The sequence below is a fragment of the Procambarus clarkii genome, chromosome 29 (assembly GCF_040958095.1).
Source record: "Procambarus clarkii isolate CNS0578487 chromosome 29, FALCON_Pclarkii_2.0, whole genome shotgun sequence".
In the NCBI taxonomy this organism is placed as follows: Eukaryota; Metazoa; Arthropoda; class Malacostraca; order Decapoda; family Cambaridae; genus Procambarus; species Procambarus clarkii.
The window spans coordinates 9,891,205-9,913,075 of NC_091178.1; the positions used below are offsets into that span (position 1 = coordinate 9,891,205).

At 42.6% G+C, this 21,871-nt stretch overlaps 1 protein-coding gene across 1 annotated transcript; it reads right to left on the reverse strand.

Annotated features, from left to right (window-relative positions):
- Positions 1 to 469: 469 nt before the first annotated feature.
- Positions 470 to 15,861, reverse strand: LOC123765175 (uncharacterized). The gene is made up of 7 exons (XM_045753652.2): positions 15,715 to 15,861; positions 14,733 to 14,853; positions 11,206 to 12,792; positions 11,030 to 11,081; positions 7,009 to 7,237; positions 2,222 to 2,338; positions 470 to 1,891 (listed from the first exon to the last, which is right to left on the reverse strand). Exons 1-7 carry the CDS (start codon positions 15,847 to 15,849, stop codon positions 1,547 to 1,549), a joined length of 2,586 nt encoding a protein of 861 aa, XP_045609608.2. The 5' UTR covers positions 15,850 to 15,861; the 3' UTR covers positions 470 to 1,546.
- Positions 15,862 to 21,871: the final 6,010 nt, after the last annotated feature.

The following is a 21,871-nucleotide window of genomic DNA, read 5'->3' on the forward strand; positions in this document are numbered from 1 at the left end:
GATATCTTATTTAATTAAAATCTTGTTTACTTTAAATTAAAATCACAGCGTTTCCAATATATCTTCATACTTATTATCAGATGTAAAATAAAGAAGTGAGAAATTAAAAGCTAATTAGCCAAACAAGAAACTCATACACAACCGGGTTCTTTACTACAAGATAATACAGTATATACAAAATTAACACTAATTAAACAATAATAATAAGAACAAACCCAGAAACTTACCTTTTGTAAATAGTTAGAAATATTATTTGACATATGATCTACAACAAAAAATATAAATTAAAATTACATTTATGATCAAAATTATTAAAAAATCTTATATAAAAACAAAACAAAAAATTATTATAAATTATCAATTACATTCATTATAAAAAATACAAATATTACAAAATAATTGATAACAATTAATATGCTCAATATTTCAATGAAACAGAAATAATTATAAGACAAGACGTCACTCAAAATTAGCATAAACACTCACATCAAGGGGGAAACTACAGAACAAAAATTAAAAGAGTAAAGTTTACATGAAGCATAAACAAAAGAAAAACCAAACTATAGATAAGGTTTACATAGTATACAATTAGATACTTCAAACATTATTATTTAACAGAGGGCTCAGCACTTTGATATATAAAGATACCATTATTCGCTAGTTACACTGATAACACTGATCTCAATTAATAACTCGCTAAGAGATTCTTCTTCGACTGATGACTTTACTCAATGCGATAGCGCCCAGTATGATTCCAAGACCAAGGAATATCTAGAACTGCGAAGGATTTCTGCCGGGTTCTAAGCTCAATGGAGAACTACATAATAGTCCTCAGTGTTTCTATTGGTTTAACAGCATGGCCAATACTCCTTATTAGAGGGTCGGAAGTGGGATGGTAATTGTTCCATTAAAACCAAGGTTTTCCTGAGTAAATGGTTCTGTGGGAGATTACAAGGGCTTCTGCGTATGTACAAGGCTTCACACGAGCCCCTTGGAGTCAACGGGCTTGTGTGGAGCTCTAAGGCTCGTTTAAGATTCCACGGATGGTGGAAGCCCGTTTTCCTGGGGAGGGGAAAAATGTGAAGTGAAAATTGCTTGTCATACATCATGGAAAGTTAGAGAACTCAGCGAAAGAAGGAGGGAGAAGTGTGTGTGTGTGCGTGTGTGTGTGTGTGTGTGTGTGTGTGTGTGTGTGTGTGTGTGTGTGTGTGTGTGTGTGTGTGTGTGTGTGTGTGTGTGTGTGAACGGCATTAAGACAATACGTCCCAAGTTAGCTAGGCTGCACGTGAGAAGGATGCTGGACACATCTCAGCTATGCCCCTCACTCTCTCTCTCGGCGAACATTTCAGAGCGTCATATTAGCTTCTGACAAATAAGTATTCTGCTCGGACATTCTTCCCTTTCTTGTTCATATCCTAAAGTTCGTAAATGTTCATCAGAGAACACAACCATACTTGCCACGTTGCTATTCCAGATTTAGCTAACCTGGTTCAATTGTTGTTGTATGTACACCTCTATGTATTAGTCTTCTGTGTAAGCGTCAGCCTTAATGAGATAAGGAGCGCACAAGTGTTGCCCAGTAGACGGTGTTGAAGATGGCCACCGTGCCAGGAATCACGTAGTACCTCATCACCTTGAGGATCATCTCCGGAGGAACCTTTTCCAGCATCTTATTGATGCGTTCAGGAGTTTGACTTCTAAAGTTGTGCACGCGATGAATCTTGCTCCTGACGACGGTGTGGCAGACGATGATGAAGAAGAGGAGTAGGATGCAGTAGAGGAACCACACGTCGATCATCTTGACGTAGGCGGTGACGGGGAGGGAGCTGGAGCTGCTGTTGAAGAGCGTGTACAACACCAGCAGTGTCGTCAGACTCAGCTCCATCCGGCTCTGAGGAGAATAAGTTACATCAAGCTTAACAAATTTGCTTAAGTTCTAAGTCGTTGAGTAAAGAGAACTCGCGGATACCTATGGAGAACGGGTCTCGAGCCATGAGCTGGTTGTGTTCTGGATAACCAAGTCCATCAGAGGTAATTAGTTGTATTTTATCAAGCTTATATTACTCTCAAAGCTTCAAACGTGTCACAAGCTAGCAGATCGACCAAAAGTCTTAATTTAGACGAGGTAAATCTCATTTCTGACTTAGCCGAGGCAGGAATCATTTTGTTTTAGGAGAGTCAAGCATCACCTTAAAGTTACTCGATACCAATTGACACTCACGCCTTGGTCGGCCACCTCGAGGAAGAGAGTGGCGTAGCCTGTCGCCAGGAGCATGTTGGTGGGCAGGTACAGGTTCATCATGATCACTGTCCACCGTCGGTGCAACTCAAACTCCACCTGTAGTGAACAATATTTGGTCATCCTCGGCCAGTATAATAGTGTGTGTCTTTTAATATTTTTACTATTTTACTATTTATTTGCCTGCATAATCAAACTATTAGCTCTTAGATCCCGCCTTTCTAATATATATTCCACTATTATTTATACTTTATATATTTCTCTCTAACACATTCAGTGTGTGTGTGTGTGTGTCAATATTTATTGTAAGCTAGTTAAAGAGCAAGGAATCACAAGACCATATCATCATAATATGGTCTCCTTTGTTGGAACTGACAAAAGGATAATTAACGTTAGCACTGTACTAACATGTCCTCGCAGGGGAAGAAAAGGCATTATGAGAGATTAATTGACATTGTTAATTAAGAGTGTGACACCTTCAATCACTTTTATGAAGTAGATTACTCATGTTTTCAAGGTGTGAGCCTAGACCCTCTTTGGACGCCATGCACTTAAGCCAACGCCCCGTTACCAACGTCACGTTCATTAACAACAACGAAGACAACACACTCTACACTATTGAGAATTCCTGAAAACTAACCTTTTCCAGAAAGTTAACAATCAGTCAGCTTCTTGTTTTTACTTGCCAGAAGTTAGCAAACGAGTGAAAATATTTCACTGGTGCGGCAAGCTTGAGGTCACGGGCGTTATTTTCTTGTTTCTACGAAAGGGACAGATAAGGGAGCCTACAGTGACCACCCTAACAAAGGGAACAGGAAAGAGCCCCCTTAGTGACCATCCTGAAAAAGACAATGTCTGTCTATCTGTCTAAGGTCGGAGGCCAAATGCCAAAGGCTAGCTTCACTCAATTTTTCAAGATGTCACATTGGTGGTATGTGAGTGCTGTAGGCTGCTCAGGATCGGTCACATTGCCGCCCTTTAAGAAATATTAGCTCCTACCGTCTACGATTTTGACGAAGTCTAAAATCGGATATTTGTTTTGCGTAGAGTTTTTGATAAATATGTAATTTTTTCGTAATATTGTATTACATATTTTGAAAGAGAGAGCAAAAGAGAGGGAGAAAAGAGAAGATGTTTGGGTCAAGGGAGGAAGACAAAGTGGGATATTAGGAAAGAAATAAATTCATAAAATTGAACACTAAAAGGAATATAGCAAAATGATTTACACAATAATAAAAAGTTAGACATAAGTCTGCACATTCCCCCGGGCTTTTTCATAACCGGCGCCTGATGACTGGCGGCTGCCACCATTATTGTTATATAAAATTCGCCACAAACTAAAAACTATGAAGCATGACAAAACTAACAAAAGATTTTCTTTTTATTGAACACATTTTTTATGAAGGTAAAAAAATAAAGAGTTTTTGACATAAAAGAAAAAATAATATTTAGCTAAAATGAAAATAACTAATAACATATTTATCAATGAATCATTTTAAACCTTATACTTAGGACCTAACACTGACCCCAGGACACTGATCCCAGTATACTTACTGCTGTTTTTTTTCTGAATTTACTGCACAAGCACGGCACAACTAAACTTTAATAACAAACCAAAACATAATAAAACTTTTAAATTGCTGGTTGAAAACGTGTTAATCCCGTTTATTATATATATATATATATATATATATATATATATATATATATATATATATATATATATATATATATATATATATATATATATATATATATATGCTCATGATGCACTCTACCTCATCACCAGATGTCTGTCCCTCCCCAGGTTAACCTACTTTCTGAGGTGCTCACCATCTTACAGTAGCCAAAAACTAAGTGAGTATGACCGGTTACTGAAATCAACGCTAGAAAAATCCCTTAACCTCTCTCTCGATGACCTACAGTGGAAACAAGCCTCTCTTCCCGTAAGACTTGGGGGCCTCGGAGTTCGAACAGCAACGCAAATCGCTGTTCCAGCCTTCCTGTCCTTATCACCATCCGACGACCTTGTGAAGGAAATTCTACCTGCCCACTTACATCAGCTGGCAGGTGTATATGATCCCAATTTTACACGCTGTGCCACAGAGTGGGCCTCTCGTGCAGGCCAATCACCTCAACCACCATCCCCAAAAGCCCACAAGCAATCCAGCTGGGATGGCCCCATTGTAGAACAAGTTGCTGCAGAGTGCCTGGGTGCTGCAACAACACAACACGACATTGCTCGCCTCACAGCAGTAGCAGCACCACATGCAGGGGATTTCCTGTTAGCAACCCCAATGTCGGCAACTGGCACGCGTCTCACACCACACGCCCTCCGAATTGCTGTGGCCCTCCGCCTTGCTGCCCCAATCCACACCAGATATAGGTATATTTGCGGCGAGGTGGTGGCTGACAGGTACGGCCACCATGGCCTACTCTGCCAAAGCACAGGGAGATGGCACTCGAGGCACAGTGAAGTTAACGACATCATCAAGAGGAGCCTCACCACAGCTGGATGCCCAGCTGATAGAGAGCCTCGTTACCTAACGCCCCGTAACTCTGATGCTCTTATTGGTCGCCCGGATGGTATCACAGTGAACCCCTGGAAGAATGGCAAGCAGTTGGTATGGGACTACACGTGCGTATCAACCCTGGCTAACACCTACATTAACCTCAGTGTTGCACAACCAGGTGGCGCTGCCACCCACAGGGAAGCGGCCAAATCCCGTAAGTATAGAGAACTGGATCACCACTACAATTTTGTCCCCATTGCTTCTGAGACACTCGGCGCCTGGGGTAAAAGTGCTACCAGTTTTTTGAAGGAACTGGGTTCTAGGCTCACTGAAACAACAAGGGACCCAAAAGCTGCAAGCTTTCTTTTCCAGCGCCTCAGTGTGGCGATACAGAGGGGAAATGCGCACTGCATCCAGGGTTCCTGCCCGCCATCTAAGGAGCTGGAGGAACTCGACAACCTATGATAACCATCTTTGTAACCCATATGTAACTCCTTTTTTGTAACAAAGTTCAAATAAAGTAAATATATATGTGTACATACAAAAGAATGGGGGTGGTAGGAGAAGATAATATTAGTGTTCAGTGAGAAACCACAAGGTCTCCTCTGAATACTTTTTATTTTCTTCTCCGAGGCTATGGGTCCCCACATTGGCACCAGAGATGGTACCCCCTAATATATATATATATATATATATATATATATATATATATATATATATATATATATATATATATATATATATATATATATATATATATATGTCGTACCTAGTAGCCAGAACGCACTTCTCAGCCTACTATGCAAGGCCCGATTTGCCTAATAAGCCAAGTTTTCCTGAATTAATATATTTTCTCTATTTTTTTCTTATGAAATGATAAAGCTACCCATTTCATTATGTATGAGGTCATTTTTTTTATTGGAGTTAAAATTAACGTAGATATATGACCGAACCTAACCAACCCTACCTAACCTAACCTAACCTATCTTTATAGGTTAGGTTAGGTTAGGTTAGGTAGCCGAAAAAGTTAGGTTAGGTTAGGTTAGGTAGGTTAGGTAGGGTTGGTTAGGTTCGGTCATATAACTACGTTAATTTTAACTCCAATAAAAAAAAATTGACCTCGTACATAATGAAATTGGTAGCTTTATCATTTCATAAGAAAAAAATTAGAGAAAATATATTAATTCAGGAAAACTTGGCTTATTAGGCAAATCGGGCCTTGCATAGTAGGCCGAGAAGTGTGTTCTGGCTACTAGGTACGACATATATATATATATATATATATATATATATATATATATATATATATATATATATATATATATATGTATATATATATTGCACACAGTATCATAGATGCTTTGAAATATATGTGAGAGATAATGAGATTAAGAGACACACCCACAGAGACTGACTGACGAACAGATTAGCATATGGTTTAACTAGCGGTCGACTCTGACCTCATTTATCGGAGTAAACGCACACAGAATTTACAAAACCATTGTTTATATAATGAAGAGTGATGCATGTTTACGGTCTGCTGAAACATCAATCACCATCAACATCAATTATGACTACAACACATGCAGCGGGCGTCAGCAGTTACCATTTGGCACCCTGTGAGCCATTTGGCACCAGCAGACAACGGTAAGCACCAATAGAATTCAGTTGTTTGTTGTTGTTATAGATTCAGCCACTCGGAACACGAAGTTCCAAGCAACACGGGCTATGGTGAGCCCGTAAAGGAAATCAGTTGTTGTTGTTATAGATTCAGCCACTCGGAACACAAAGTTCCAAGTAGCAAGGGCTATGGTGAGCCCGTGATAGACAACAAATATGAACTACTAGACTGGATACGTTGCGGTGCCCGAGTTTATGGTTAGGTTAGGGCATTGTATTTTGAACGTTGTGGTATATTAAGAGCAAGAGGCTACACGAGGTGCAGTGCTTGTAGCTGTGTGGACTGGTCTTGTGTAGGGACATTAACACAGGCAAAGGTATAGACTCTATCGTGTGTTAATGATAGCATGTGTTTTTGACTGCCGTTTAGCGGTGCAGCCAAAATTAAACATGTGTGCTAGAATGACGAGTCAACTGGGAGTTTGTCGACAGGATGCCATGGTCTCTGACCCGCTGACCCATCGCTAATGTCCCTCTCGCTGCGAGGTAGTTCGATTTGCACATTGCCTAGATTTTGGACCAACCCGACTGATCCCTCGACACGTCAAGGAATAACCTACCTGAAGAAGAGCTTACCGATAAGACACTGAAGCGCGTCAGACCTTGACCTCGGTGTTTGGTGATGGCCTGGAAGTTGTTGACGACGTACAGGGGCAACTCCTCGAGGCTCGTGTACTCCGCCGTGGAGCCGAACTTGGTGAAGGTGACGTTGTCTTCCCTGACAGATGAGAGCTGGATGAGGACCGAGCACCTCTGCTTGTCGAACGGGTAGTAGAACACATCGAACTGGCAGGTGAAGGTCCCACTGTAGAGCCACAGTGGGAGACATGTTCTGAACAGATTTTTTTTGTTTTTGTTTATTAAATGTTTGGTCTCCTTAATTAACACTGTTTTTCTCCACTCACGCCCCCCCCCCCCTCCTTCTCTCTCTCTCTCTCTCTCTCTCTCTCTCTCTCTCTCTCTCTCTCTCTCTCTCTCTCTCTCCAGTATTGCATTTTATAATACACAAGGTGTTTTTGTCAAATTTCAAAGGTGTAACCGTACCTGAAGTTACACATATCATTATTACCTGAAGATCTTAAATATTCGGTATCATTAACTTATCGCGGTTATTACTTGTACAGTTATATATTACATTATCGTTTTAATTTAACTTTAAACGATCAACCATAAATTTTTGCATTTTAATAAAAAAATTCCAACCCTTTTTCGTGTTAGCCTCCATAAAGCGGCGCGTATTCCTTCAGCATAATTCCATTCCTCGGCCTTGTAATATTGAGAGCTTGCATCCTCCCTCGTCTTTCTTCAAAATTTAAACACTTCGAAGATCAAAGTAAGGCCGGTTATTCTCCTTTATCGCTCCCGTTCAGGACGAGCATCGCTGGAGTCTTGGCAACTCCTGCATCGCTGGAGTCCCTGGCAACTCCTGCATCGCTGGAATCCCTGGCAACTCCTGCATCGCTGGAGTCCTTGGCAACTCCTGCATCGTTGGAATCCCTGGCAACTCCTGCATCGCTGGAGTCTTGGCAACTCCTGCATCGCTGGAGTCCCTGGCAACTCCTGCATCGCTGGAATCCCTGGCAACTCCTGCATCGCTGGAATCCCTGGCAACTCCTGCATCGCTGGAGTCCTTGGCAACTCCTGCATCGCTGGAATCCCTGGCAACTCCTGCATCGCTGGAGTCCTTGGCAACTCCTGCATCGCTGGAATCCCTGGCAACTCCTGCATCGCTGGAATCCCTGGCAACTCCTGCATCGCTGGAATCCCTGGCAACTCCTGCATCGCTGGAGTCCTTGGCAACTCCTGCATCGCTGGAATCCCTGGCAACTCCTGCATCGCTGGAGTCCTTGGCAACTCCTGCATCGCTGGAATCCCTGGCAACTCCTGCATCGCTGAAGTCCCTGGCAACTCCTGCATCGCTGGAGTCCCTGGCAACTCCTGCATCGCTGAAGTCCCTGGCAACTCCTGCATCGTTGGAATCCCTGGCAACTCCTGCATCGCTGGAATCCCTGGCAACTCCTGCATCGCTGGAATCCCTGGCAACTCCTGCATCGCTGGAGTCCTTGGCAACTCCTGCATCGCTGGAATCCCTGGCAACTCCTGCATCGCTGGAATCCCTGGCAACTCCTGCATCGCTGGAGTCCTTGGCAACTCCTGCATCGCTGGAATCCCTGGCAACTCCTGCATCGCTGGAATCCCTGGCAACTCCTGCATCGCTGGAGTCCTTGGCAACTCCTGCGTCGCTGGAATCCCTGGCAACTCCTGCATCGCTGGAATCCCTGGCAACTCCTGCATCGCTGAAGTCCCTGGCAACTCCTGCATCGCTGGAATCCCTGGCAACTCCTGCATCGCTGGAATCCCTGGCAACTCCTGCATCGCTGAAGTCCCTGGCAACTCCTGCATCGCTGGAATCCCTGGCAACTCCTGCATCGCTGGAATCCCTGGCAACTCCTGCATCGCTGGAATCCCTGGCAACTCCTGCATCGCTGGAGTCCTTGGCAACTCCTGCATCGTTGGAATCCCTGGCAACTCCTGCATCGCTGGAGTCCTTGGCAACTCCTACATCGCTGGAATCCCTGGCAACTCCTGCATCGCTGGAGTCCCTGGCAACTCCTGCATCGCTGGAGTCCCTGGCAACTCCTGCATCGCTGGAGTCTTGGCAACTCCTGCATCGCTGGAGTCCCTGGCAACTCCTGCATCGCTGGAGTCTTGGCAACCCCTGCATCGCTGGAGTCCCTGGCAACTCCTGCATCGCTGGAGTCCCTGGCAACTCCTGCATCGCTGGAGTCCTTGGCAACTCCTGCATCGCTGGAGTCTTTGGCAACTCTTCTAAACGTGATTTCAATAGTCTAGAGTTTCTTAAAGTCAGTCGCTCACGATCAACTGGATGGGAGGCATAAATTGCTAAGTTTACATGCCAGGATTGACTCACACTGGAGACATGTGTGATGCTTATATCATGGAGCGACGAAGACGCCACATAGAGGTCAGGATGTAGATCATTCGCTGAACGTTCAGCTTTGCGTCGTGTATATGTTTTTTGGTGAATTCTGTGCTCAAGGTTTACCACTCTCTGGAGGGTTATTAAGGCCAATAACACTAGCTTATTGACTAACCAGCCAGTATACTTATTGTCCTGAATGAGTATTGAAGTAAACTCTGAGTGTATGTACACCGAGAAGATGGGTGCACTTCTATATACAGCCAAGTGTTGAGTGGAACTTATAAACATCAACTGGTCCTGTTGGCAGGATCGTCATGCCAGTAAATTTAGATTAATTTATTTATTCTGCGCCCCCATACCCATTCCGGGGGCCTCATTCCAGCAGCGACCCCCTTTTATATATTCCTTAATATGTCTCAATTTGAGTAATAAAAGAGGAAGTGATACAATGATATTTCCTATTATGAAACACATCCCCAAGTCGGGTTTCTCGATCTATTGACCGTTACTAAATGCGTATATATATATGTGTTAATGTTTATCCTGCTCTGCTAACGAAACTATATTCGTTGTTTCCTGAGAGAGGAGAGAGGAGATCTTGTTCACTGAATTCGCCTCTTGGTTATCAGTGATCAGATGCACATTCTCCTGTCTCTTAAACATTTGTCATTAATAGTTCATCGAACACAGTAAAAGAGTGAATTACTCTTTTTTGTTTGTAGAGCGTCGAAAGTAATTATTTCTGTTATGTGTATTCATGAACTAATACAACGCCTGATGCTTGGAATCACGTTGCATCATTATTTTAAATGGGTTGCAATTAGGTGCATTCATTCTAATTACTCATTACTCGTTAACATCATCGTAGATTAAACATTATACTCTCTAGATCAATATTTTCCTCCCCTTTTTCTCCAATTGCATTGATCTGAAATTATCAAATACATAATGAAAAAAAAGTTATAATTGACACTAAATAAATAGACTTTTTTTAAACATTTTCTTTGTTCTTTGTCCCCCGCTATGAAAACTTTGAACATAGTTCTCTGTTACTGATGACTCTCACTTCGAGACTTGACACTAAGTAATAAGGCTCGCCGCGAGGCTCTGTGTGTGTGCTGGATGACGCTCAAAGAACCTCTCGCTCTGCTACTAGTAAGATCGAGGGAGATCCGGGCCGTCTGGGTCGAATCCCAGCTCGCTCAGGTCGAGTGAGACCCGGGTCGTCCGGGGCGGACCCCAGCTCCCTCCGGCCCCACCAGGAACATCAATCTTACGGACCGATATGACCAAGTGATAAAACAGCTTGGCTTAGAGTAGATGATTTATTTTTCTGCTTCGAACACAACGAGATTTCCCTAGAGCCCTGAATAACGTGAGCCCTGGAGCTCAGACACTACATGTTAGACAGGGTCCTGGAACACAATATTACACGTTAGACAGAGCCCTGGATCACGAATTCTAACTATTGACGATTGTCACAATAGGTTTTATCTAAACAGAAGGATGGGTTGTTTGCTATCCAATCAATTTCTTAAACCAATAAACTTTTCTCGATGAAGAACTCACACACATTTCGTTTTGCCGTTTTATACATTGAAATAAATTCGGTCTGGTGCACATAGAGTACCACATAGAGCACCACATACTAACCTGTAATGTTGTACTTGAACAAGGGATGTTGTGTCTCCTGAGTACACCGCCTCTGGGAAAATAATATATTTTATTTTACTGCCTATTATTGAGAGTTTATAACTGCCTATTATAAACAAGAAAATATTGTTTATCGTTAACTTCATGAAAAACTAAAACCGACGATTGATTCTTACCCATTTTGATGTCGTTATATTCTGGGGGAAGAGGATTTCCACCTTTCTCAGCGTACAGCTTCTCCTTCAGCATCCTCACTTGGCCGTCTTGAACGTTCGGGAACTCCAAGATGGGTCTCCATATGCTGTCTATTTCTTGCTGTGAGAGCGTGTTCCATTCCATCGTGTTCTTCAAGTTGAGGTACTTGAGCCGTGTGTCTTTCCAGACAATATTTACGTTCATTTCGAGACTGACAATTCTTCCGACATCGTTAATTTCCGTGAACCGGAGAACTTGAACTTTAGCTAAAAGTTGGAGAGGTTTATTTAACTCGATTGCGTCAGGGGGTCTTTCACCCCTATAGCTCTCTGGCTTCGACACAAGGTGACACCCGTTCTCGTCAGAGAAATCAATGCAATCGTCTCTAGAGTTACAACGCTGTTCTTTGGTAATGCAATCTCCGTTACCACACGTGAACTCGGAGTTGTGACAGGGCGAGAGGCTTAGGTCAAGTTTGGTGTTTAGGGGAAGATCACACACAGGATTCTTGACTATCCAAGTTTTTCTACCAATCGGGAAGTCAGTGACGGAATTCAAGGACAGAATGGCTAATGTTGCATTAGTTCTTGTGTCGAAAAGCGCCCACGATCCCGATCCTTTTTCAGTCAAAAAAATCATTAAACCATAGAATCCATGAAAGTATGGTTTCCTGTTGATGTATCCAAGAATTTCGAAAGAAGTCTCAGCTTCCGTTCTGAAGCACATTCCTCTAAGGATGAGTGGCGGATTCTGCCTCTTCGTGCAGGAGATGCACGACAGGATGCCAAGTCCACACGCTTCATCGCTCCACTTACCATCGAACACTGACATGTATACACAGTTTTGTATCGTCTGTCCATCAGGTTGACCCAGCTCCCAAGACAAATCCTTCATGACTGTTTTGTCAGAGTCCCTTCGCCAAACTCCTTCTTCCTTCTCATCTGACACACCAATCCACATGTGGTAAGTGTTTGTACAGGTGTCCAGAAACTGTAGAGAGTCGTTGTACATTTCCTTATTCTTTTGCGGTGATTCTGGTGCATATAATCCATACCCAAGTCTGTAGCATTCCTGTCTCCCTTCGTAAATGCTGAACATCATTGGGATGACAAAAAAATCACTCTCGGGCTCACAGAGTTTAGCCAGCGGCACAACATCGCGAGTCGTTCCCACCTCCTCCACAATGTCCACATCTGACGAAAAGACGTTCCCTTCGCCATACATTTTGCACGAGGCGATGTCCATGACATCCTGGTCGCTTATTTTCCGGTTCCAGATGTTGACCTGAGCCATGTACCCGCGGAAGATCTGCGTCTTGTCGAAGCCACCGCCGACAGAATCTTGTTCCAAACCAAAAACGAGCGTGCTGTTGACTGGTAACAAGATGTCTTTCTCAATGAGTGGTGCACCAGCTTTCTCTTTGCCGTTAATGAAGACTTTGAAGCTGCCCTGGGAGAAGATGTAACAGTGATGCTCCCAGCGGTGGAGCACCAGGTCGGTGTAGAGATCCGTCAGCCCAGGCTGACCCACGTCATGGACGTACACGTCAAGCTTAGACCCTATTCGCACTGGAAAAATTGTTTCAGTATGACAATTAAACAGACATTTAGCTCCATGCAGTGCATTTATTATTATCGTAACATCTGGTACGATGGTGATTTCATAAAACCAATTGATTCAACTAATTTAATGAAAAATATAAACAGGAAAGATTCCAACTATTGAAAGCGAAACCAATATATATATATATATATATATATATATATATATATATATATATATATATATATATATATATATATATATATATATATATATATATATATATATATTTATGGCGGTTAAAGTATCGCGAGATATTCCCCATGTGTCGAATTTTACCAATCATACTTTAGGAAACTTTAAAACATAAATATCCTTTACACATTCGTCTCAGATCTGCTGTTGTTTACTTTTAAATGTTAGAGTTGTAACAATCAATATATGGGGAATACCTCTCGATACATTAAACACCGAATCTGTGAGCATTTATATTTTACTACATAGTTTTGCCCTGTAAGCAAGCTTCGTCCTCTGTTCTACAAGATCACTGGAAAGCCACAATCCACTCTTAACATCTTTGAATGTATTCACGTCAACAAAATGATTCCTCGTGTCAATCAATTTCTTGGGTGGACTCCATGTGTAAATTTTGTGGGGAAGAACTGGGTTTCTCTCCATCTCACTTTCCCCTCTCACTGGAGGAAGATTGGAGAGAGGAACTATGGCAGGTGTAGATGAAGGAAGCCATGCTTCTGGTGTTATGATATGTGCTGAATTCTTAATGTCATGAATCTTGTTATCTTGAGGTTATCTTGTGATGATTTCGGGGTTTAGCGTCCCCGTGGCCCGGTCCTCGACCAGGCCTCTTTTTGTTACACATCCCCAGGAAGCAGCCCGTAGCAGGTGTCTAACTCCCAGGTATCTATTTACTGCTAGGCGAATGGAGGCATTAGGGTGAAAGAAACTCTGCTCATTTGTTTCCGCCTCCACCGGGGATCGAACCCGGAATCTTAGGACTACGAATCCCAAGCATTGTCCACTCAGCTGTCAGGCCCCATAATACATGGATTTTCCTATTATGGCCAAAGTAGGATAGGTAGAATTATTTTGACAATTTTGGCATGGCCTAGCGTTCATTGTGCACTAATTACGGTACAGAAAAAAATAATAATAATTCCGAGATGAGTGATAATGGAATCAGAAGATTTGTTGTGGGGGTGAACTTGGTACAATATCATGTGACGCTCTTCTCAATGATGTCAGTTGCCCCATGTTGGCCATGTATCAGCATGGCCAACATGGGCAGGTCGTCCCCCCCTGTAATTTTCCCAGCAATTACTGGGACAATTTGGGAGACGCGAGTCCCAAGTGTCTGTCCTCCAGCCTCAGACTGACAGACACACAGAGACCTTCCCGTGTCTGTCTCCTCAAGGCTGCAGGCCAGAATAACAAATGGTGACTGTGGTGAAAAGAATGTGTAGTGAAGGTTGTTACAATAATGAAGCTATTGTGTAGGGAATATGTGTCCTCCGTCATCTATGCAACGCTGGGTATCCCCCCCTCTTGTATATGTATACACATACGTATATGTATATGTGAGTCTCTCTCTTTGTCTCTCTGAATTCTATAAGAAATCACATCCACAAACATTTTTCTGTATCTGTGCATAAATGACGAAATGTTTTGGAAATAAGTTTTGATATGAACAAATCCACAAGGGCCGTGACGAGGATTCGAACCTGCGTCCGAGAGCATCCCAGACGCTGCCTTAATCGACTGAGCTACGACAGCGTCTGGGATGCTCTCGGACGCAGGTTCGAATTCTCGTCACGGTCCTTGTGGATTTGTTCATTTGATGCATCACGCAATTGTGATTTCTGTGTGTAATAAAGTTATGATATTTCTCATAGAGAGGATGCAAAATGATGTGAATAACAACAATGACAGTAATCTCGCTGGAACTTACTAACAACCAGAGCATCGACGTTCTCGCTGTTGGCGGCGAAGTGGATGTACGTCTCGATCTGCTCCAGACTGGTGGCCTTGGCCCGGTAGCACACGCTCAGCTCCCTCGTGTCCGGGAAGCCCTGGTGGACGGACGGAAACAACAATAACTGACTCTTCTCGGGATTTTTTCGCTCTGACATGCATGAGTTTTTACTCGACTGAGCTCTCGTCTTTTGACTGCGCCGCGTTGGGTCCACCACTGGCCATGCCACCTCATAGGTGTCATGTGCTCAATTGCTGACTACACCTCCTGCAGGAATACCCTCACCTCTCTGTGGTTCGTTGGTGATACAATGTTAGACCTGTAGGCGCTCGTTATATTTCCCTGCTTGTGGAGTAGATTGTCTACTTCTATCTCAACTGACTCCCTCAATATTTTGAATGCTGTTATCATGCCTTTTCTAATGTCCTTCTTCAGTCTAACCTCATTAAATTGAGCTCACTTGTGTTTATAGCTTGGTCATCCCAGCAGCTCTCTCCTGCCTCACCTTGGTTCTCCTGTCATGGAACGTTCTCAGATGAGTCCCACATGACACCCCTCTACATCAGTGCAACCATTGTGCTGTAAATTTATCTTCTCCAAGTGCTTCCAGATCATCTTCCTCACTATTTCCTCCAGGAATCTGTATAGGGAATACATTCCGGCGATACTAGTTAGTTCAGGGAATTTCCTGGATTCCAAATTTCCTAAATACTGGTGGTTTTCTAGATGTATGACAGCTTCCGTATTAATATTGTAGCATTGTATATCCTAGGCAATGGCTTGCAAAACATTCTCCCCCCTCCCCCTTCCCATCTGGTTCTGACCCTGATCCCTACCCTCCTCCAGGGTGATGCTGGTTGCCATCATCTCACTCTAACCCTGGTCGCCACACTCCTGTACACACACACACGTCTCTCCCTCAGTAGTGACCCCAATCTAAAACAAAAAATAAACTCACCTTTTTCCCGAGGTTGAAGCGGATGAAAATGTCGGCTCGCGAAGGGACCCACATGTCGGCTTGGAGCCCGAACACCTTCACCTCCTGACCCACAGAGGTCAGCCCGGTGGTCTCCGCTGTCGACAAGGTCAACATTAGGTCAAACGATCTACCAGGAAGGGGAAGCAACTTAAAGAAAATGCAACATATTATCAACACTCAAAATGCAAAAATATATATGTTAAACGCTTCATTTAGTATCTCTCCTGAGTGGATTAACAGGAGCGGTCTCTCCTGAGTGGATTAACAGGAGTGGTCTCTCCTGAGTGGAGTGGTGTCTCTCCTGGAGTGGATGTGGTGTCTCTCCTGAGTGGAAGGGATAATATACTGATCCATACCAATGGGATAAATCCGTGGAAATGGCTGAAAATTATTGAGGCGTCTTCTGTCAGCTGATAAATGTTGTTACTTATTAAGTCATGAGGCAAGTAAATAAACTGAAAAGATGAATCAGAGTTGTAAGTTATACAATCTCACACTCACAGTCTAGGAGTCACACCCCAGGACGCCCCGTCCAGGGTTACGTGAAAATATTAGTAAAACTCCTTAGAAAAATTATTATGCTTATTTTTTTACATATTCTAATCATTCTAATGGCAACTGCTGTTTTTAGAAATAATTAAATAATTGTAATTATTACTGCAATTTCCTACACAAGCCTCAAGAATTATGTAAATAGGAATAGAGGAGAAAACTGTAGAAAGGAGAGGAAAAAGGAATTAAAACGGAGACAGGAGAGGAAGGGAGAAAAGGAGAGGGTGGAGACACAATTAACGGCAAGGTGGAAAGTAATGGTATGGACCCAGCAGGAGAATTGTGGCGAGCTGGTGTGTGTGTGTGTGTGTGTGTGTGTGTGTGTGTGTACTCACCTAGTTACTCACCTCACCTAGTTGTGCTTGCGGGGGTTGAGCTCTGGCTCTTTGGTCCCGCCTCTCAACCGTCAATCAACAGGTGTACAGGTTCCTGAGCCTATTGGGCTCTATCATATCTACACTTGAAACTGTGTATGGAGTCAGCCTCCACCACATTGCATCCTAATGCATTCCATTATGTGTGTGTGTGTGTGTGTGTGTGTGTGTGTGTGTGTGTGTGTGTGTGTGTGTGTGTGTGTGTGTGTGTGTGTGTGTGTGTGTGTGTGTGTGTTAATGTATGTGTGTGTGTGTGTGGTGTGTGCGAGTGTGTCTGTATGCATATGTATTTGTGTGCGTGCGTGTGTGTATAAGTATGATTCAACATACCACAAATTCTCAGCCCATTGTTAAAAGTTATACCTTAGCAAAGAAAGATTACAAACATCACCTCGCCATTAACAATCACAGTCAGTAAGACATTCTCAAGATCCATAATATCCAGTCGATATTTTCCTTTCTCTAAGACCTCGCTCAACCTCATGAAATAATAATCAACAAATAATCACTAAACGTAGAGCGTACACGAAGGCCCAATCGAATTACCGTGCAAGACCTCATTCTCCTGCTCGAGGAGCTGATCAAGTGGATCGAGGGGGCATTTAGCAATGCTCGAACGATACCACTAGCATAAAAGAATTTCGTGTTCCAGATATATGCAAATTTAACGTGTCCACATAATATAACAATGACCACCAACGCAGGAAACGTCTGTGGAAATTCAAGGCCCCTCCAGACCTGGTTATAAATTTAGCACGGTGCTTTGTGTTGCTCGCTGGTGCACGCAAATAATGATCTTGATATCGAGGACAACACCTTCAGGCAGGCTGAGCAAATAGGCTTCGTTGTCAATATTTTCCAGGAGCGTTTGGCAGCCATCGGTTCGTGACAAACTAGCCACACAGTACTCGACATGCGTTTAGTCTCCGTTGCTCGTTGTGATTCACTCAGGATGGGGGAGAAAAGATCAGGCATGATAGTTATAGACGTATCGTACAAGTCTTAAGCGTTGAATGTCTGGTCTATAGTATCTTCCTGGTGGGGGCTCTGGAAGCATGGTCGCCTCCTCCCCCCCCCCACAACCTCCATCTGCTCCGCTAAAAGCATCCAAATTGGTTGGCCAAGCAGAGTCCCTCGGGGCCTGGCCAGCAGTTGGCCAGAGGAAACACACAATAATATACCTGCGTGTAACTGGAGGTTGTGTGTATATTGACAGAGATGTTTGTGTTAGTATTGGGTGTTTGTGTTAGTGTTTATGTTAGTGTTGGGTGTTTGTGTTAGTGTTTGTTGTAGTGTTGGGTGTTTGCATTAATGTTGGACATTAATGTTAGTGTTTAGTGTTTGTGTTAGTTTTAGGATTGGGTTTAAGGCACATCAACCTCTGGGTGAGGTATTAAGAGCCACCATAAAGCTTACTGACTAAGAGTACTGGCTTAAACAGTACTAAGACTTGTACTGTGGAGGTACTGACTTCATCAATCAAATGACCATTATATTGGGCGAAACATTGTAGTGTTCTGTTGGTACTGGGATCCTGCCTTATAACCGGGGTACCGAGTTGTTGGTACCGAGCACCAACAGTCCTTTTGTACTGTTTGCGTGTGTGTGTGGTGTAGTGGGTGGCACCCTCATCACCTCGCTTCCCGAGAACGGCCTAGAGCCGAGCCATGGACCGGGATGATTGTTCAACGTACCTTCACTTCCTCTCCCTATCCCCGCACCCGAGTTTGGATGTAAAGTTAAAAATATTTAGTCGAGTTCTCGGGTATGTACAAATAGGATAAAGCGCTTCAAGAGTGAGATCTCTTAGCCAGCAGGCAGGATTAATATAAATATGTAAGAATTAGGTAGATTAAGATTTGTTTGGTTAAGACTCACAGATGGAGTCAATTAAGGCAAGGTTCTTTAAGACGTGCCTCGTATGAGCCACAGGGTCTGCTGCTGTGCTCTTCCCTCAGTGTATGTTGGTATATGCACAATGATATCTTTCGGGTACTAATCAATCACTTTTTTATCTTTATGTGTGTGTTTAAATCTACAATTTAGTTGTCTTGTGTATGGTCCTCTCTCCTGAGTGGCAGTGAATACGAACAACATCCTCATTGCAAGAAGACCTAATTGAATTATTCAGATTAGGACAAGTTATTTATTAATTTTGTTATATATTTTTTTATAATTATATTCTACCACAGTCGTGGCTACATATTTACAATGCTAATCAGCATATATACATTTTCTTATGTCCTTCATGGACAGTGTTAGAGATATAATTTATGAATAGCTCCGTGGAGGGGCTTTCCTGACTAGTGATATCTGAAAGGAAGCTGGTCAATCCCAAACTTCAATTAAAACTTTGAATTTAAACCTTAGATAAGATAAGAGAATTAAAGTGTAAAAGATGATGTGGGATGGAAAAGAGAGAGAGAGAAAGGGAGGGAAGGAAAAAGAGAGAAAGGGGGGAAGGAAGCAAAGGAAGAGAGAGAGGAAGGGTTTAGAGATATTGGCTACATAATCAGATACGTATCACAGAACTTGAAAGGAGCAGGACTAACAAGTGTGAACACTGACATTAAACAAGAAACTCGGCAGCAGAATACCATGAGGACAATTACCGGTCTATTGGCCTCTCACGGGTCGATAACCACGCCCAGGAGTCAACAAAACTTTAACATTAAGTTTACAATTCCGAGGAAACTCACTTATTCCGGTTGAGTGCAAGCACACTGGCTGATAAGCATATGTACATTAGGCTTACGTTCTCCGAATGTTAACATAACGTCTGGCGTAACATTTTCCGCCCACGTATCATACCAGAGTCAGATTTTCTTAAACAGACTAACGAATCGTTAATGAGAATATCAACAATATTAATTATAGTAAAACAATTTTTACATGTGTAAATTTTATCCTCGTCATAGCCACTTGCTACAATGGTCCTGTCATACCCACTGACCACAATGGTCCTAAATTACCCATTGACCACAATTATGGTCCTACCATAGCCACTGGCCACAATAATCATGTCATAAACCACTGGTATAGCTCACGTAACAGGGATCTAACTCCCCCTCGACACAAAGCTCGCATAAGAGATTTGCCTTCGACAGGATTTGCATTGCTTGTCTGTAGGCTATCGGCTTCTCAACAAAAATACCACAATAAAAGTAAAATATCCAGCTGGTGGTTTCCCTGTTTTTCCCCACGGGGAGAAATCCAAGAATCAAATATATATAGACCTCTCACATCATTCTCTAACTGCATTTCCCTACAATCATGATTATTGTTTTGAGTGGCCAGTAATAAACGAATTCCTACAAAATAATGAATGGTTTATACTCTTTTAACTAAAGATCAATCGTCTGTGTTTTATTTCTTTAGACGTGGACATAAAAGGCAGGCAGCAAGTCGCAATGAGTATAAAACGGTGATCAAGGATGTCACACGAGGATAATAGCAGAGGATGTTACATGAAAACGGTGACTGAGGACATGCCATTAAGGAAGTCTTAGTATACACTGTACCTTACTAACATCTGCACATCGCAAGTACAATAGTCCACAACCACACATACTGAGACACTGACTGTATAATAACTGTTTATTGAAGCAAGTGTCAAGATGAACAAAATTCAGTTAGTATGACTTATATTCTGACTTTCAGGTCTCTTCGGAAAGTTTACGAAGAAGTTTCAGACAATCTTTTTTTGTCAAATAGTTTTAACACAAGTTATGGATACCACGAGTCTTAATGGATACTGGATACTGTCTTAAAGAATAAGTACAGTAGATTTGCTAAGAATATAATATGTCTTATTCATCACTCCATTTCACATTAATTATTTGTTTATAATAACATCATTTGTACGTGCTAAAATAATTATGATTATCAAAACAAAAGGCATTAACCTCAGTATTGCCTCGGCGACGGCCAGCGGTACGGGATCTAAACCTTTTCAACTGTGGATCAACGTAAACAGCACATAACAAAAGGCTAAAACACTTGTTAGACCCCAATTTCTATTGAGAATTAAGTCACAACCCCTCCGCAGGCCGGGTGAGATATGTGTGTGCTTGCCAGTTACCAGATAAGCTTGTCTGTTTAGAAACCATTAAAAAATCTTGGTGTGTTCAGCATCACCAAATGCTTCCAGGCATGTAAAAACAACATGAGAGCTGAGCAGCATGGGAGAGGCAGGACTCACGAGCAGAGCAGCATGGACGTAGCAGTACTCCAGAGCTGAGCAACTTGAGAGTGGCAGTTCTCAATAGAGTGTAGAACCAAGAAACTACAGAGGGTCGTAGAGTGTCTTTCGTTATACACAAATTCCCCGTCAGCAATGCATACATGACACCACCTCCCAGTTGTCACATAGATCTAATACATAGATGTAACTGCTTCCCTGCATCCACAAGGGGAGGAAATATTGTGCACTAGATAACAAGGGCAGGAAACGGGGGTACATATTTACATGGGTTACGGCTCGGGCTAATTCTTTAAATGCACCTTTTATGTTCATTGGTGTTGTTGGTTTACTACGGGAAGCCTCATGCTATCTATGTGTGTTTTACGATGTGCTGTTATCTCTCGATCTATTCACGATTGTTTTTTTTAACTTAAACTACGGTATATAATGATACAAACTTAAACTCGAACGCTTCAGTATTATGTAAACAATGTTTGAGAGCCGTAACCTTTCTAAGACAGCCCTCTTCTGCCCCTGGCTTCTCCATAACATGGGGAGTATGGTAATATAGCGTTACATATATAGCATGCTCTTACCGGCCACTGCAGTATGTCCTCTGAGACGCCCTTAGTGTGGGCGGGCGAGATGGGAGAGGGGAGGGGGTGGGTAAGGGAGATAGGTAGGGGGAACTCAGCTAGATATGTTTGCGGGGTCGAGCTAGGCTCCTAGCCCCGCCTTCTGGACGTTCTTTGATTATTTCAGTCACTAGTTTCTTACGCTTTTATTATATTTACATGTCAAGTTTTAAATCGAATTAGCTTTAACCACTTCTACGTCTAACATATTCTACTTATTGACAGCTCTAACATTTAAAAAGTTCTCTTTGACTCATTTTGAGTATCTAGTTTCCATTTATGACCCCTCGTTCTGCTGTTCCCAGCTTTAAACAATGCTGCTTAGTCTACTTTGTCATTTTTCCGATATAATCTTATACGTTACTATCATGTCCTTCTTATCTCAACTTTCC

Bases quoted from the DNA above. Each gene is read 5' to 3' on its own strand.
- LOC123765175 (XM_045753652.2), bottom strand. From the start codon at position 15,849: ATGTTGACCTTGTCGACAGCGGAGACCACCGGGCTGACCTCTGTGGGT. The intron at 12,793-14,732 runs GTAAGTTCCAGC...CAATTTTTCCAG, and splicing joins CGTCGATGCTCTGGTTGTTA to TGCGAATAGGGTCTAAGCTT. The intron at 11,082-11,205 runs GTAAGAATCAAT...TTATTTTCCCAG, and splicing joins ATATAACGACATCAAAATGG to AGGCGGTGTACTCAGGAGAC.